The sequence below is a fragment of the Falco naumanni genome, chromosome 8 (genome assembly GCF_017639655.2).
Source record: "Falco naumanni isolate bFalNau1 chromosome 8, bFalNau1.pat, whole genome shotgun sequence".
Classification (NCBI taxonomy): domain Eukaryota; kingdom Metazoa; phylum Chordata; class Aves; order Falconiformes; family Falconidae; genus Falco; species Falco naumanni.
In genome coordinates this window covers 16,578,354-16,596,382 of record NC_054061.1, presented here as the reverse complement: position 1 = coordinate 16,596,382, position 18,029 = coordinate 16,578,354, and the positions used below count along the sequence as shown (strand labels likewise).

At 36.6% G+C, this 18,029-nt stretch overlaps 1 protein-coding gene across 3 annotated transcripts in view; it reads right to left on the bottom strand.

Annotated features, from left to right (window-relative positions):
- TENM2 (teneurin transmembrane protein 2) overlaps positions 1 to 18,029 on the bottom strand; it is a 698,905-nt gene that overhangs the window by 70,320 nt on the left and 610,556 nt on the right. For 2 of the 3 annotated variants that reach the window (XM_040604228.1, XM_040604229.1), the window contains exons 14-15: positions 15,103 to 15,303; positions 13,380 to 13,592 (exon numbers count right to left, since the gene is read on the bottom strand). In XM_040604228.1, the coding sequence (XP_040460162.1) occupies positions 13,380 to 13,592; positions 15,103 to 15,303 (414 nt within the window). The remainder of the gene's footprint in view (positions 1 to 13,379; positions 13,593 to 15,102; positions 15,304 to 18,029) is intronic. The other variant, XM_040604230.1, reaches the window with a different exon arrangement.

Here is an 18,029-nt window from a genome sequence, read left to right as displayed (position 1 = left end):
ACATTCTAGAAACACACATTTATTAGGCTTTCCTTTAGACATCAACGATTTGTTCTAAGCTGTGAAACCAAGTAGTATATAGAAGCCTTTTCCACTGCATCATCGTATTTCCTCCATTCACAGCAGAAAGTGAGAAGTACTGCCCTTACGCAGCCCGCAGAGGGCTTCCATCATTCCCCACTCTATTCCACAACCAGCCAACAAAAGAACACCTTGCAACACAACACCAGAATGTTAGCTGAAGGTCTTCTCACCTGACGACTGATGCAGTTTGACTCTGTTGAGTTTATGAGACCTCCACGAGTCTTAATCAAGCAAAGTGAACTTTGGAACGGCTTTAGGTTTCTGAGTAAATACGTACGTGGGAATATGCTTAATCAGGCATAGTGCACATCCAATTTACTGCAATAACTTCTGTAAGCAGTTGGTAAGTTTTTGCAAAAATCCTTTTTAACTGGCTATCACTCACTGGAAAAACGATCCTACAGTTTAATGACATAACCTTTCCCCTCAAGGTACACATCAATAAACTGAGGACCTTTGCTTGTATTTTCCAGCATGCATACCTGCTTCTCATTCTGAATGAAACAATTTACTAATCTTAATTATTGCCTAAGCTGAAATGAAGTTACCTAATTCAAGTAAAGGATCAGTAGCAATAGCCCTGTGAGTTTATCTTTAATAAACCTGTAATTTTTAGTCATAGGACAAAAAAATAGAAGCAACACTGAATGGAGCAGACATCTGCCATTTCACTTCACTGTCATTTGTTCACATTTGAATGACATCTCTCCTCACATTTTATAACATCTTTATCTAGAGCAATAAAACACATCAAGTAATTAAGATCTAGGGGCATATTCTGCAAATAACTTTTAAGAAAGCTTCCATTTAATACCGATAGGAACATTCACCTTAAGTAATGAGATATATTATATACAACTTGTGAGAAATTTTTAAAAATACAGTATTTTATCTCAGAAATGCTGACAAAACCTCTTTGTGTATTAGGGGGAACTGTAACTATGAAGGTTGAACAAACAGATGCAGTCTTAAATGGAAGGCAAATATGTAAATTACCCCAATTCTGCTGAATAAATATTTCCCTCTATAAAGCATCTCATACTTAAATCCTTCCATGAAGTAACACTTCTAAATTAGGTAATAAGGATTTTAAGAATTTCACAGTAACTAAGAATAGAAATACTGGTCAAAGAATACAGACTTTATCATATTCTCTGATTGAAAGATTAAAAGGAATGGGGAAATCATTAGATTTTAATAAGCACTGTATTCATTTGATTTTAACAAAATTTCACGTGGTATGAAAATATTAACAATTTCAGGAGACACTTCAGTGTAGCCACAAAGTTTGCTCTCTGAGTGATACTTCATTTGTAATTAAGTCTTTTGATAAAGTATTGCAAACTACTGTTTGAAATTAAGGGGCGAGTTGACCAATTTTGATTCATTTTTTTCTTCAGCATGTAAGCAATCAAAATTGGTATAGAATATATAACAAAAGATCCCAATGAGAAATCATAAAACTAGTAACATCTACAGGCCCCTCTGGATCTAAACTAAGGAAAGCTGCAACTGCAAACTAATGTTTAGGCATCTATATAGATTTTTTTTCATTTTCCCTTTCAGTCTTCTAGCTATAGATGCAAGAGTAACACAGTATATGCATTGTTTAGGCTTCTGGTTCATAAACATCTCTGTAGAGGAATAATGTAGAAAAAATGAGTACAGACCTGTTTATACAAGCTTAACATTTTCTACAGGGTAACACTCAGCCAGTATCTCCTTCAAGCAACTGATGCCCTCTCAGCTTTCACAAACAAACTGACCTTGACTCTAATAACCCGTTCTCTAAATATGGAAGGCTTTCTCTATTCTAAATCAATATTTCTGACTTATTTTGAAAAAAAAAAAAGTTCAAACATTCACAGGACACAATGAAGACAGATATGGATTGGCTTCATGATAAAGAATTAATTAATAACGATCCAAGGGAGGCAGTATCAAAAAGCAATTTTACCCCTAGTTTCCAAAAAAGCCAGCAAAAAGATGAATTGGACCTAAAAATCTGTGTCACTGTACTTCCCACTACCTGCCCCCCAAATTTAACTGTTAACAGTGCTACATGGTGAGCACTGTCAACCTTCATTGCATATTCCTAACAAACTGCTATGCAGTGATCTTCTGTCTTAAGTCCAAAACATCTCTTCAATTTTTTTTGCAACAAGAAAAGGCACATTACCATTACTTTTCTTGTACAATTATCTAATTACTTGCGGGGCGGGGGGAAGGAACAAAAGTAAGGAGTAGAACTAACCAGAATCTGTTAACATTTAACAAATTCATATTGTGATTTCACTTTTCAGCAGTAAATAATGATCCACAGCTGCTTGCTTTCCATAATATTTTTCTTGTTCAAATGCAAGTGATTCTGCAATTTTAAAATAGAAGAAAATAGGGAAAAAGGACAGAGACACCCAACTTGTTTTCCTATGAATGTTTAATTCTGGGCACACTATCTTCCATTGTAAAACTGTATGCTAGAATGCTAATTTCTTTATTAATTTCAGAGAGAAGTGATCTGTAGCACAGCATATACACATTTTGCCTTGCTTTATTAAATGGAAAGCAAAGAAGTCAGATCAGTTTATACTTAAAATATGCTGAAAAGTGGATGGCAACATGCGACATTAGGAACCAAGTTCTACTCTGTGGTATTCCCAGTGATTAAAACAGAAAGTCACTTCTCTCTGTACTAACGTGTCTCTGGTTTTAGGAGAATCAGCATCTTCTGGGACATTTAGGGTTTTACGTTTGTGTGTGCTGAATTACAAAAATAGCTCCAGTGCTATTCCTGAATGACTTCAACAATGAATGACTTCCACAACAACTTGAATGACTTCCACAAGAAGCTCAGCAGTCCCTTTTGATTCCTAAGAATTGGAAAAATCACAGTATATGAAGCACTACTACTTTTAAGATCAATAAGTCATGATGTTCTAGGCAAACATGTTATTCCTAAATTGATCTATTTTTGTTGTTGTTAAGTTGGTCTTTTAGGTAAGTGTCCTCTTAGTATCATTTCCAGCCTAAAATCACAACCTAGTAATAATTTTCACTACAAACTGATTTAGTTTTTAATTTAAAGAACAGTTTTTAAACATGATGACACCATTATATTTATTTCTTAGATAACAAAGCTATTATCACTACTCTTTCAGTTCAGCACAAGGACTGCATCCTGATGCACTGTGGTTCTTCAGCTCAGTTGTTCAATGGTCTAAAACACTGTGTTGAGCCAAATTAAAACATATGTGGGCTAGAGGCATTGTGAATCTTACCCATTTGTCACACTCATAAATAACTTTCCTCTTTCAACATCTACCTTAAAAAAATCTCGTCTGAAATTTTATAATTAACTGGAAAGAATACAGAAGAGATGAATTTTTACTTTATATGGGTTTCTTTAAAAATATACTAAATTGTTAAAAGCGTATACGTACAATTTAGTTGTATGAATAACTATCAGCTCGTGTAGTTCAGTCTACCCTAATCACTCCAGAATATTTAAGAATAAATACTTCAGCCCTTTCTTGCAGCTGTTGGGTATGATATCTTATTTTACAGCATTTTAGAAGCAGGGCACAGCCTACTGAAACTGAGTTGCTCCACACTGGCCTGTTAAAAACTCTGAACAGAAACTAAAGGTACAATGGGATTAGGAAAAAGCAATAAACCCTGACATTGATTGAAGTTTGTCAAAATTATGGCTCTCAAATTACAGAATGCAGGAAACCCAGAGCATTTTAAAGGGCATCATACAACAGAGAAAATACAAAGGAATTGGGTAGCACTTAGGTGCCATTTTGCAAACTGTGTTTGAGAGAACGCAGAAACTGTTTTAGACTTGAACATCTGGGACTCACTGCATGGCTCCCAATAACCAATGAGACAGCACAAGAAAAGGCAGCGAGTCCCAGATGTTAGACATCAGTCATGGGCCATAGAACTGGCAGATTAAAGTAAGGCGGGAGTAAAAGTTTAGGAGAATGAGAGGGAGAAAAGCTTTACATGGGTAAGCAGACAGCCATGTCTCCTCTGCCTAAATTTTCATTAGAGATAACGTTATGATTCATGTCACACTCCAGTCTTTGTGAAAGCAAAAGTTACTACTTTCCATGAAAACTGCTCAACTGTCTAAGAGATGTACTTGTCTGGAGTGAAATATTTTAAGTGTGTAGTGCCCAGTGCTAAGGGTCAGCTCTCAGATTTGAAAATTGTCAAGGAAAAGCTGGACCATGAATCCTTTCTGCTCTAATCCTGTTACTGAATGGAGAGAGAATGAGGATAAATACAGTAACCTTAATTTCTCATGTCCCACTTTTCCTTCGGCTTTTAGTACTATGACTGCGAACTGCTGCCAGATTAATGAGACACCAGTACTGCTTAGGATCTATCACAGCACGGATGTGTTTTGAATACAACTGACAGAACGAGATGGACGGTTATATGTCAATCAACAATATCACTGAAAACACTATAGCAGTATGTGCTAGAAACTGTAGAAATCTACACACTTACAATTTTCATGGCAGCTATAAATCAGGTGATAATGACCCCAGTATTACTCTGTCTGCCCTTGGAACATATAGAGATGAACATGGACCACAACCTCAGACCTGGATGCCTTCAAGAACACTCAAGTTTGTATTTGGTTCTTACACCGCAGTTACCTAAATGATGTTTGTAATTTCTTTGGGCAAATGAGATATACTACATTACATAATGATTTCTGTTGGAAACAAAACTTTGCTTCTTTTTATATGTATAGAATAACTGTACCTAAAATGAAACAGACTGAGGCTACTCACAAGAATAATCTCCAGAAGTGAGGTTACCCTAACAAGCATTTCATAAGCAGGTCAGAATAGAGATGGAAAGAAAGAACAAGAGAAAGCAGCCGAATAACATAAATTTTGTAAAAACCCTGTTCAGGAAGAATGGCTCACGCCACCTCATCACTGGTACCCTGAACAAGTCCCCGTGTTCAGTCCTTAAGATCTTTTTAAAAAATTGCCAAAGTAAGGGCTTTTAGTGAAAGAAGTATGTATCAATATTCAACATCAGCCTGTATTTCATCCTCAGTGAGTAGATACTGCATAAGAGATAACTGACAGTTTAAAGAGAAAGCTTTCAATAGTTTCATTTTTTCCCCAAAGCCCTAAATAGATCACACAGCAAAATCCTGAAATGACACTTCAGAGATGCTATGGAGACCATTTTTTCCCTTTTTCTTTCTGACATTAATATTTTTAATACAACGTTAAACTAAGAAAATATTAAATAGAGAATTTTGAAAGCATCAAATACCTTAGGAAGACAAGCCTCTAACTTCTAATGCATCCTGCTGTTAATTTGATACTGAATTGACAAGAAACTGAAAAGGTAAAGCCTTGTGTCTGATTTGTTATTCCATAGTTTGCAGCAGTCAGGCAAAACACATTTGGCTTTATTTGCATCTTCAAGCATGAAAGATCATGTGGAACTGATATTGAAGATACAAGAATTCTACCTTGAGAATGTATAAGCAAGAATGCAAGCGATAAAGAAAAGATATCTTTAACAAGAACACTAGCAGCAGGCCTCAAAAGGATGGGCAGAGATAGTTCTGCTTTGTATTTGTTTCTTAGCAAGTATAAATACTATATATATGTATACACATAAATATTTCCTAATATCTGGTAGTACCTTTCTATCTTTGTACAATCTATGTCATTGACCTCTCACAAGCATTCCTGTGCCTCTCTTGTTTTGTGTCCAGTAACACCACGTAATTTGCTCACTTGCTGAAGCTGTGCTTGACACCATAGGGTGCAAAATAACACAGAAAACATTATCTGTGGAAGAAGAGAAGATTGCCTGATGCTGGGAATACTCCTATGAACAGCTAAATCAGCGCTGCCCTTTCAAAAGTTAGATCAGCTGCCTGATTGACTGCCCTACCCCTCTTTTTGTGGTCTTTTAAGAGTTCAAGAATTGGCCAGAAAATCAATATAACTCATGTAGAAGCCCCTCCAAAAGGAGAAAAAAGAAATGTGATTTTAGTTTGGGCAGCTATTCACCGGTATCTGCTGGGTGCATCTTTGAAGCACCAGACAAAATGCAGGAAGCTTGCTGAAAACACATTCATTAAATTTTTTGGGGGCTAGAAAGGGAAGTAGTAAGGTCATGTGCTGCAAATATCCTATATAAAGAGAAAGAAGAAAGAGACTCAAGTGTTCTGACACTGCACTGAGGCATATTTCAATCATTTACAGGAAGCCCTCAGCAAAGAATGCAAACAGGAAAGTTCTTCCTCACGAATAAGCTTGCCTTTTAGCCAAAAAAAATCCCCAGCTGCCCTATGTAAATTTTGCAAATGAAAAGGAATTCTGTTTCTAAACTCCCTGAAAGTCAAACCACTCTCACTGTATACAAATCCCTGCACAGAATGTTTCCTTCCAAATACATACAGCCAGCTGTCTCAGCTATGATAAAGTAAGAGGATGCATGTGGTAGCTCTGGATTCCTTAGTGCTATAAAAATTGTTTAAAAAGTTTACTCAGCCATGATACACAAAAGTAAAAGTATATTTCAGTTATTGGGATAGGAATTTACAAAGTTACAAAACAGAAACAAAAATCCAAAACAAGGGCTATTTACACAGCACGTACTCTGGAGACTCTACAACCAAGAGATTTAATTCAGAAGTTTTGGAAGTGGAAGGAAAGATGACATGTTTAAAAAAACCAACAAAGCACCCCAACAGCAAATGTAGATGGAAAAGACAAAAAGCATTATCTTTCCAGGAAGACATTTCTAATTGCTTATTTACCAGGAACATGCATCTTTACTGAAGCACAGTGATGTTGGACTATATAACCACTTGTCTCATTGACTCGTACCTAGTACATTTCCTTGGTTTTGGTTATAAAACATAACACGATACAATATAATATAGGTGACGTAAACGTCACTTTATAAGGAAAACTCCTACCTTAGGAGCCTCTCTACGCTTGCATGACAGAAACGAAAATGTAAATTATGTGCAGAGAATGACAGAAATCGTTAAGAATCTCTGAGATTACTTTGTAAGGTGGCTGCTAGTCTTCTGTTTCACTGAAGACACGCACGGGAGGAAAGCACCCCACCACACTCCAAATGACAGCTTGATGCCACCTAACTGAAAGACTGCATCACAGACGTGCTTCTCAGGAAACCTGCTACCAGGTGTAAAGACAACAGGATAACTGTATTATACAGGTGATGAACCTGAATCTGCAGATACAGGAACAGTCGATGTCTCTAACAGTTTTGGTCATGTCATCATATACATTACCAATGTATTTCTGTATCATCATAATGAAAAGTGGCCATGACCCAAATATTCTGTGCATTTTAAAAATGAAATGAAAAAATGTGTTCCTCCCTCTGAGGAAGAGAGCATGTAATCTAAATTTCTATCATCGTTGTTAGAGGTTTTTTTATGCCTTGATAGCTTATAAACTGTTACAGATTAATGTTAAGTTAGAAGTGCATTGGAGAAATCTAATATATCTAGCGCCTTCTAAATTGCTCTTTGTCAGATACGATGGCTTTCCACTGTCTCCTCCCACACACTTTCCATCTTTCCTGAAAATTGCCTCATCTTTGAATCATTACTGTTGTAATTACAACATGAAAAATCAGTAGTAGAAGAAAAAAGTCTTTGACACAAAGAGCATTATCATGGGGCAAAAATATCCTGCTGTATCCAAAGATAATACAATGCTGCATTGTTAATGTTTCTATCAATTATTGACTTCATGATAAGGTAAAAATCTAGATCTTTACACTTTACATGGTATTCCTTCCAGTCAACAAAAAATATAAACGTGTCTAACAGTTGGAAAGGTCATGGTCATTGCAAAACACTTGGAGGAAAAAAAAAAATTAGTAAACATTCATTTTAGTAAAAACAGAGGTGCAATAATATCCATCTAGTTCTCAGCTGGGTGAGCCTTGGTGCTTTAAAGGGAGGGGATTTGAAATATTTACCTACTGGGTGTATTATTTGCTCTTTGTTTGGATGTTTCAGAGTGGCTCAATATATACATTAGCAACCCATTGCTCTGCAAATACAGAACCCACAGGTTAGCCTCCCTGGTTGGATAAATAATCAATTCTACTTCCAAGAGTGGCATTAGATCCTTAAAGGGGATGACAGTACAAATCTTAACATAGGCCATTACAAAATACTTCAAAGGAATGCTTCTGTTTAAGCTAATTTAAAATCAGACTGGAAGAGAGCTCATATAGCTCAATGGCTTTCTAGTCAGTTTGCTGCTCCATGGCAGAATTAATTACCTCTCTGCTATTCCTGACAGGTTTGTCTAAATTGTTGTTTACAATTTCCATTGATGAGGATTCCACAATTTGCTCAGACAACCTACTTCGGGTTTCCATTTACAGTGTTTTTCCTAACATCTAACCAAAATCTCCTCTATTGTAACTTGAACTTCTTATCCTAACCATCCTGGACACAAAGTCCTCTCTTTTTCCTGCACGTTTTTATGTATCTGAAAATTTTAGGTTATTTCCCACCATGTAGGTGGCAGGATCCTGGTTCCTTCAAATCTTTCTTCTTTATTCAAGGGCTGAAAACACAGAAGATAGAGTATAGGGCTGATACAGATTTCCAAATTCCTTATTTACTAAGGGAAATGTCCTACCATTTGACATTTTCAGTACAGAGGTGAAGGACTCAGTGGGGCAAAGGGAGCGGCAGATCCCCACCTCTGGAGCTGGATTTTGGAAGGCAGTACTAAGGCCCGGAAGTAGTGTTGGGTTAATGGTTGGGCTCAATGACCTTAAGAGTCTTTTCCAACCTAAATGATTCTAAGCAGAGTCTGCAGAGATGCACACATCACCCCTGTTTGTGTTTTGCCTAGCAAGCAGATAGTTGGAGGTCCAGCTTCTATGGCTTTCAATGCTCATTTGCATTGAAAAACAGTAAATAAAGCGAACAGAAAAATATATGAATTGTCTGGATCATAACCTGCAGCAGAGTATCCATATTACCAAATACCCTTGATTACAAATTTTTGCCACTTTCTGTCTAAAAGTAGGAGTGCTTAATCAACATCTAATGTAGGATGTGAGCAGCTAAGAGCAAGGCTTTAGGAATATGACGGGGGGGCACAAAGAAAACATCATATATCGTCTTCTGGTGAGAGCACCTTACAAGGTATGTTTGCAGACTTTTAAATTTTACTCGTAAATATTTAGATTAAATCCTGGTTTCACTGGTCTCACAGTAAGATTTTTACCAATGACTTAATAACAGTTGTATTTCATGCTGCAGGGATATGAATTACAGATGGAATTACACATTTAAATTTGTATTTTTCACTGTTTCTTCAGAACTCTGTGTATATCACACTGTCCTTAGTACACTATCCTGACAGTTTATATGGGGAGCATACTCCACAACAGTTGTAAACATCCAAATATTATTTTCAGTGAAAGTAACAGATCTGTTTTATAACAGCATGCTTTAACAACACTCAGATGATTCAAGGAAAAGCTAGATCCTGTATCATAAAATTGTGGCATGAAATTGGTTCAACATTAGCAACTGCTGTATCTTAGTCTTTCGCTTTGTTATTAGTTTCCCAATATTTTTTCCTCATGTAGATTACCCTCTATTATTTAGTTATAACTTCCTCCATAATTACAATCAATGAATAGTAATCACTTAATAAACATATCCTGGCAGGTCTATTTTTGTACTGGGAAAAGATTAATTTTCTTTATCATCACTCCAGTAAGCAATTTTTCTTCTTACCTGAAGTAGCAAAGTGAAATGTAGTGCCTGGCGTCGAGTTCTGCTCTGATACATACAGCATTTAAGCAAGACCAGACACCACCCCTTTCTTTTTTATATTATTTGAATACAGATTTATCAAAATCTGTGAAACTTGGAATTTACATTCACTGATTTTTATATGTAATTCTATCGCTGCACATAGGTAAAAGCTGCTTTGCACAGCTTGTTAACACTGAGCTAATAGTGGCATCCAGGGAGATTTTTCAGAGTGCTTCTCCCAAAATGCAGAGACTGCAGAAAGAAACTGCATTTTTGTTAAATTTTGTGAGCTTAGATACTCAGCATTGAAATGCCAAAGAGTGTGCACTCTGTCAACTACATATAAAGGCCTAATTTGATAATAAATAGAATAAAATATCCTGAATTAACTTGGATACCTACAGGTTGCTATAATGGTTTCTTTTCCACTGCCATGTGAATATAGCACGTGAAACTGGTAATGAAACACAAACAAAAGAAATCTTATTTTGGCTTGTATACAGAAACCTGGGTTCTCACAAATTAGATTGATTAGTTCTAAGTGGGCTTGCCTAAAGTCACTCGAATCAAATCAAGTTTTTCTATTGACTTCATGAGATTTCAGACTAGGTGTAGCTATAAATGGAAATTCAAAGTAAACAAACCCTCCTGTGGGATTCACATTTTTCTGCTTGAAGTCCATAGAGAGTATTTCTCAAATATCTTGTGAGGTAAGCTTGGCCATTCATTGCTCTTGAACCACTTAATGTGGGTATTCAAATATTCAAACTATGTACAGGGAAGTGAGGGATTCAACCTCTCATATGCAATTTTACTCTGCTCTGGCCTGGCTTTGCCTTTGGATAAACACTGTGCAGTTTGCCAGGTACCTTCCAAACAGAACTAAAAGAATAGCTTTGAAATAAAAAAAAATAATTTTAAATCAATTTAAAAATCTCAGTTGGAATACATCAATTTTGCATTCCCAAATATTATCTTTGTAGGTGGACACTAAGCTAGTAATTCTGACATTAAATGGTCTGTCAACCTTTCAGTAGAAAGCAAAACCATAAAGGAGTACTTTAAATTAAAATGAGTTTCTGTAAAATTTAAGTACACTTGAGTTCTTCACATTAACATTAAAACACCTTGAGCAACTCATCCTTGTTCAAAAGTATCAGTTTAAGGACAAATTTTGCAGTTGGAACTTCTGGCATTTTTTGCACAAATACTGGCAAAAATTACTTTTACCATCCTTACCCTCCAAACTTTCTCTCTGTTTCAGCCCCACGTAACATGAACCACTGGGATCAAGCTGAGCTGTCCCTTCGAACTGCTCTGTGCTTTTGTAAATGGCCTCACAATCCCACCTCATGATATGAGCATATGAGAATTTTTACTCAGACAGGCCTATCATATATATATATCTGTCTACATACAACACGCAACTTAAGAATGCACAAATTTAATATGACTAGAAGGGCAAACCTAAATTTTTTGCCCTAGTCTCATCTTTGCCACAGGCAGGCCTGCATTAAGTTTCAAGGAAATCTTTCTAATACATACCAAACAAAAAAAAGCTTATGCATATTTTAACTTCTTTAGCAGTATCACCCTTCCTCTGAAAAGAAGAATTGATTATATACATCAATAATCGGGAAAATATTTATTTCACAGCTCTGAAAATTAGAGTAAAAATCTCACTTCAGAGTTCACTAGTTCAGCTGGTAATTTTCAGAATTCTTTTAAGATGTCAATACAAGGCATTTTTTTGTATGCACAGTAATGAAGACTTCAAATACACAAATTACCTCTAAACATAGGCATATTACTAAAAGATTATACAGCAAAACAGATTTTGCACAAACCATCGGCTTTTAAAATAAGCAATTATTCCACAATTTAATGCAAGAAAAATTTATATACTAGGCATTTTGTAAAGATCTGGGAAGTACTTAATAGGAAAACAAAATGCCTGGATTAATCTAGCAGAGATATGTTGATATGATTGAAGTCAGAAAGCAATTGTGAAAAAACACTCTGCACCTATGCTGGTCACAAAGTGTTCAGTCATAAAAGCTTTGATTTATATTGTATTAGCATAGTGTGGTGGAAGCATGCAGCACCACAACATCAAAGGATATGCCCCCAAAATACGTATCTATTTGTCTTTTTTTTTTTTTTTTTCTTCTCTCCAATAAGAGTATACTTTTAGTTTCCAACTCATGTGTGTATCGGAGATGGTTTGTATATCCAGGGAGAAATTGAGAGGGGAATGAAAAAGAAAAACAGCTTGAGGGATGCAAGAATCTCACCATACTTTTAAGTAAAGAAATAACAATTCACTTGTAATAGGACTGTCCCATTAGGGTCCCTGATTGCCATGAAAATCTCAATTGACCTACTCCTTTTCTTCGTTAAATTTACAACTATAAGATAATTAAAACAATATGACCTTGGATTTGGACTCACTAAGTTTCTTTCAAGGTATACCTCACAGTCCTTCAAAAATTCTTTGGAGGAAAGCACACTTGCCAGAATCTTACATTGTCTCAGCAGTTGGATACTCGTCGTTCCAGAGAATCTTACTAGACTTCTCAGAAGAGATGTGATCACTTAGAATTTCCAATTTTTGATTACAGGATAGGGAAAATAATACTTTTCTCCTTTGTTTTCAGTAACTTTACAAAATAATCCAAAGACACTACCTGACTGCTTGTAGAGACAAAATAAAGAACTTCATTTAGGAACAATTAATTCCTCTTCAGAATAAATTTTCAAGCCGGGTAATTGAGAGGATAGAACATCATTGCTTTGTGTAAGTATAACCTTTTTGAACTTCCCAGGCTGACACATCACAGCTGAGATGCAATCGTGTTAGTCACGGCACTCTGCATGATGCCAATGCTGTACTAAGCAGCACGCTATTAGGAAAGGGTACAGCAGCATGCTGCAGTACCGACAGGGCCCTCCCATGCTGGGATTGTCTATATGCAAACACCATGCCCACTGTCACTGCACAACACAGGAGAATGCTAGAGAGCTATTTCTGTAACACCAGGAACACTTATTCCTCCACAACTTGACCCCTGCTCTGTGTGGTGATGGTGGTGATGTGTTTCAGATGTGATGTATAATAGCAGGAGAGCACTGATGCATCAGACCAGGAAATTAAAAAAGATGCCATTCACACAAAGGAATGTTTAGTTAAGTTTGAAAATCTTGGCTCAGATGATACCGTGATGGACCATTTGTTACATCTTTACTTACTAATGTTCATTTGTTGTGGAATTTGTTGTCGGCTTTTTTTTTTCCTCTACAAATCAGTTTGTTGCTGATTTAAAATGATTCCAAGGGCTCATCTGCATTTCACCCAACACATTTTGTGTCTGCGACAGTATTTGATAGCACTAGGGTCCTTAAAGGAACAGCCTATTACAATACACAACAGTAACTATGTTTCTACGATTTATGAAAAGAAAGCAATATGTGCCTGTTTCGGTGCCTGTCGTTTGCCTACCAATGGTGCAGTGCTCCCCATTCCAGCCCTCTCTGCATTCACACTTCCCATCTTTACAAGTTCCGTGCTCCGTACAACGGGGATGACACACACGCTGGTCACACGCCACTCCCGTCCACCCTTCTTCACAGCGACATGCTCCGCCAATGCACACCCCGTGAGTGCCACAGTCTACAGAGCACACTTCTAGGAGAAGAAAAGAATAAAGATTATAGCGAGCTCGTGGCAGCAGCGATGGGGCAGAAGCAGCACCCTAGTCATGAAGGGAAAAGCGATAGGACAGGTACGCTTTTGCTGAAAACTGTAGTGTGTCAAAAGCTGGTCGGCTTATAGTCAGGTCAAAACAGCATTTACCTTGTGGTTAAAAACAAACTGAATAATATTAAAAAGTTGTTTAAATAAAATCAGCTACTATATGCTGGACAGGCTGCCGGAGAACTGTGTCCTCTAGTCAGATGCAAACGATTTTCAGAGGTAGTTTCCTCAACACTTGCCAGCAGTGAGGAAGGGGAGCAGGGAACTCTGTTTTACTCAGACCTGGACCTCTGGTGATTTTGATCCAGACACCGTTTTCCTAAGAACGAGACTCAAACTCACCTAAAACTCCATCAGCAGAGAATGGTGACAATTCAGGGTCACTTAGGCTCTAGAAGTGATGGCTAAAAGACACTTTCAAGGGAGAGATTTTGGATACCTATTACTAACTTGGTCAGTTATCTGGTGTCTCACCCAAAAAACTCTTCTGCTGCTCTCTGCCAGCTGAAGTTGTGGAACAGCAGAGGGGTCTTTTGCCTCATGCATTATCAAAGAAATTGACAGTGAAGCTCCCATTCATTCATTTTTCTGGCTGCTGATGCACGAAGCAGAAAAAACACATCTCAATATTCATTACGCTGATGGGGTATTTTAAGGCATTAATCTAAAGAAATAACTGAATAAGTGTGAAAACTATAAATATTATTTTTAGAAGCTTGTTTATGGTCTACAGCTCCATCTCACAATATAGATGCAAAATTCCAGTATTTTTTACCACAAATGGAACATTTGCTGTCTTGTCAAAAAAGTTGGTTGGTTGGTTTTTGGGTTTTTTTTTGGTTGTTTTTTTTCCCCCTCTTTAGCTCCTTCTGTTAGAATAATCAAGTTTTACAACTGTAGCTTTGGAAAGAATTAAATTTTTTAGCCTACACTTTTGTGCCTGCTTTTAATGTTTCTTGCTCTAAAATTATTTTTGAAAAATATTCTATGTACAGCTGAAAAGGAATAATACCCTTTATTTGCAAAGAGATTTTTCTGGTTTGTGATGCTTTTCATAAAGGAGTAGCATTTTGATGCGCAGTAAAGTCAACCCCACAAGTGCACTTTGCTGTAGTGTTTTCCATTCCTCAAATGTTATAAACATATTTATAAATAACAGAAGTTTTCATTTACAGTTGGGAAACTGATGTGAAGCACTTAAGTAACTGTTTCAGTCCAAATGAAGGTATTTGTATTAGAATAAAATACAAACTCCTAACCCGCAATTTCCTTTGCTTCCCAGCTGTCAGTCCCAAATTAAGAATGTCACAAACCCCAGTATTCAAGATATATACACACTTCTTCCCAACTGAACCATCTGCATTTCAAGCTTGCCACAGATATTAATATTTTAACAAAACAGGAACACAACTGCAAAGTCAAGAAAAAATATGTTTCTTACCAACGGAGCAGTCAGGACCCATCCAGTTGGGATCACAGCTGCAAAGACCTGTGTCAGACAGGTAGGTACCATGCCCACTACACTGGTCTGGACACTGGGCTCTGGGAAGCTCACAATTTATTCCACCCCAGCCTGGGCTGCAGAGACATTCTCCATTCACACAGACTCCGTGGTTGGAGCACGTTGGGTCTAAGCAATCAACTACAAAAGAAAAGAAAAACAAGGCAGAGAAAGGTCAGTTCACACAATGTGATGTTCAGAAAACATGTAGATGCACGCTCTGCAAAGTTTGTATTACTGTGATAAATAAGGCAAATTGATGTAGTTCTTCAAGTTATATTAACACCTGGTCTGAGAATGAGAAAGTGCGAAGTAAGCTGTGTTTTCTGCTAGCTCCAAATGAAACAGGGTGTGATTGAACATGAAAGCTTACTGCAGGAATGCTGTAGTGAAGCAGCACAGACTTAAAAATGATAGAATCACGGAACGGTTTAGGTTGGAAGGGACCTTAAAGATCATCGGTTCCACCCCCCTGCCCTGGGCAGGGACACCCTCCACCAGGGCAGGTTGCTCCCAGCCCCATCCAGCCTGGCCTTGAGCATCCCAGGGATGGGGCACCCACAGCTGCTCTGGGCAGCCTGGGCCAGTGCCTCGCTGTCCTCACAGCAAAGAATTTCTTCCTAACATCTAACCTCTTTTAGTCTGAAACCATTGTCCCTTGTCCAATCGCTACAGGCCCAACTACAATAACACCAAAGTATATATAATAAGAGTTCCACAGGTAAGCCTTCACCCAGGGACATTTCTTCTGAAACACATTCAGGTTCCAAGGACTGAAGCATCGTATTTAAATAACAAAATAATGAATAAACTGCACTTTTGAAAGGATATTTTTCTCTGGAGTATCTTCATCAATACTGTTATTATCACTATTGAAATGTTAGAGCATTGTGAGACCAACATTGTGATAGCCACTTTAAGTACCTAGAAGTCAAAGTATCAGTGGCTTTTATTTAGACTCCTAAATTATTCAGACACTTCTGAATATTTGATTCGTAGTCCATTAGTAGCTGAGCTGTGAAATTGAGAGTCCTAGTTACTTCAACCCATATCCTAAGCAGCAGATAATTTCTCTTAAAGAAATAAAGAAAACCAGGTACAGAGATGGATTTAATCTTTTCTCAATTCAGAAACAACCATATAAGAAAATGAAAATAATTATGATGGAAAAATCATCCAATGAAATTTTAGTTGCTTTTTCAGTCCTGATAAATAAAGGAATGTTTTGAGCTGTCTTTCAAATAAACTCTAACAGTAACATTATGGTTTTTCAAATTGTTATCTTATATCATGAATTTGTGTAAGTATACTATGCTGTACCGCAAATACCAATATAGAGGCGCTACCAACCGTCTTTTGCTGTGGAATTGAGGGCCAAGGTCAAATTCATGTCCTAAATAAAATGAATTCATCTCATGACTGGTATATATTAGCTCACAACAGAAGGACCAAGAATGATTGGCATTCTCTCTTGCAGCTCCAGGAAGATCTGAGTTTATAATGAAAGTGATTTATCTCTCATCTTTTCCAAATTGATCCTTCTAAATTAAGGCAGAGACATTTTCACTCTACCTTATGTGAACAATACTTGATCTTTCAAATCTCAACTTTTCTATAAACATAGAGTCTTGTCAAATTATTTTATGCCGTTGCAGAACAGTTAAACTAAGTATATAGATTAGATACAACACAGAGGATTGAGGCAGGCACATTTAGAGATGCAATAACATGAGTTATCAGAATAGTTTTGATTTTAATTCAGATTACAGTAGTACAGAAATAAATTACTGTAAAATTCCTCATAAGATTTTCATTTTAATGACGACACTGGTTGTATTTTTTCTTTGTTTTTTTTTGGTGTGGCTTTTTTTTTGTTTGGTTGGTTTTATTTATTTTTTTTTTTCTTAAGATCTGATGCTTAGTTAATTGGACATGAAAATATTATAATGCAATTTCATATTTATAGGTAAACAAAGATGGTTTTGTGATTCAGCTCAGGTAAGATTCGATAAAAATTCGATAAAAATCATAAATGGTTGCAAAATTATCCAGAATTCTAGTCCTGGACTATTACTCCTCCTTGATGCTTAACAAAATGAGAATCTGTCCAAAGTTTAGAACGTGTCTTTCGTACTATTTTTGTTGAACCCGATATACACAGAGCTGTGATAAAACAATCTGATTGAATAAAGAAATCTAGAATACAAACATTTAGATCGATATACTTGTAGGATGAATGTTACTTTTTTCTCCTAAATTCAGTTTATTATGATTTTCTAGATGATGATATTTTAATGGAAATTTTAAAAGGTTATCACATTGTATGAGGCAGGACAGCTAACATAAGGAGATATTGATGAGTCCTAATGTACTTTCAATGTCAGAAATGTATCATTTTCCTTCTCAAATGAAAACAATGTGGACCAGATGAAAAACACCACCTTGTGCTGCTTAACTTAACTCTCTTTCCTCTATCCTGAATTACATTATTCATGCAGCCGAGACTTATTTCCACTGAATAAGCCTATCAATAGCCCTAAGCCCCCAATCTCCCTTGTTGTGTAGAATAACACACTAACCACCTTTGTCCTTTGTTCTAGACAAATATACTTTATAGCTGTTTTGTTCTATCATATGGCTAAAGTAATAGGTTTCACAGTTTAAATTGAAGAGAGTTTTTACTTTGAACTCAAATCTCGTTCTATTTTAATACATGCTCTCAGAGTTATCATCTTGGGCCAGATCCTCAGCTGCTAAAATTAGCATAACATGATTACCTGCAATAGAACTACAACGACTTAATGCTGCAAAGGTTCTGGCCCCAAGTCCTTAAAAGGGTTTACAATGGTATTTAATAAGGATTTATA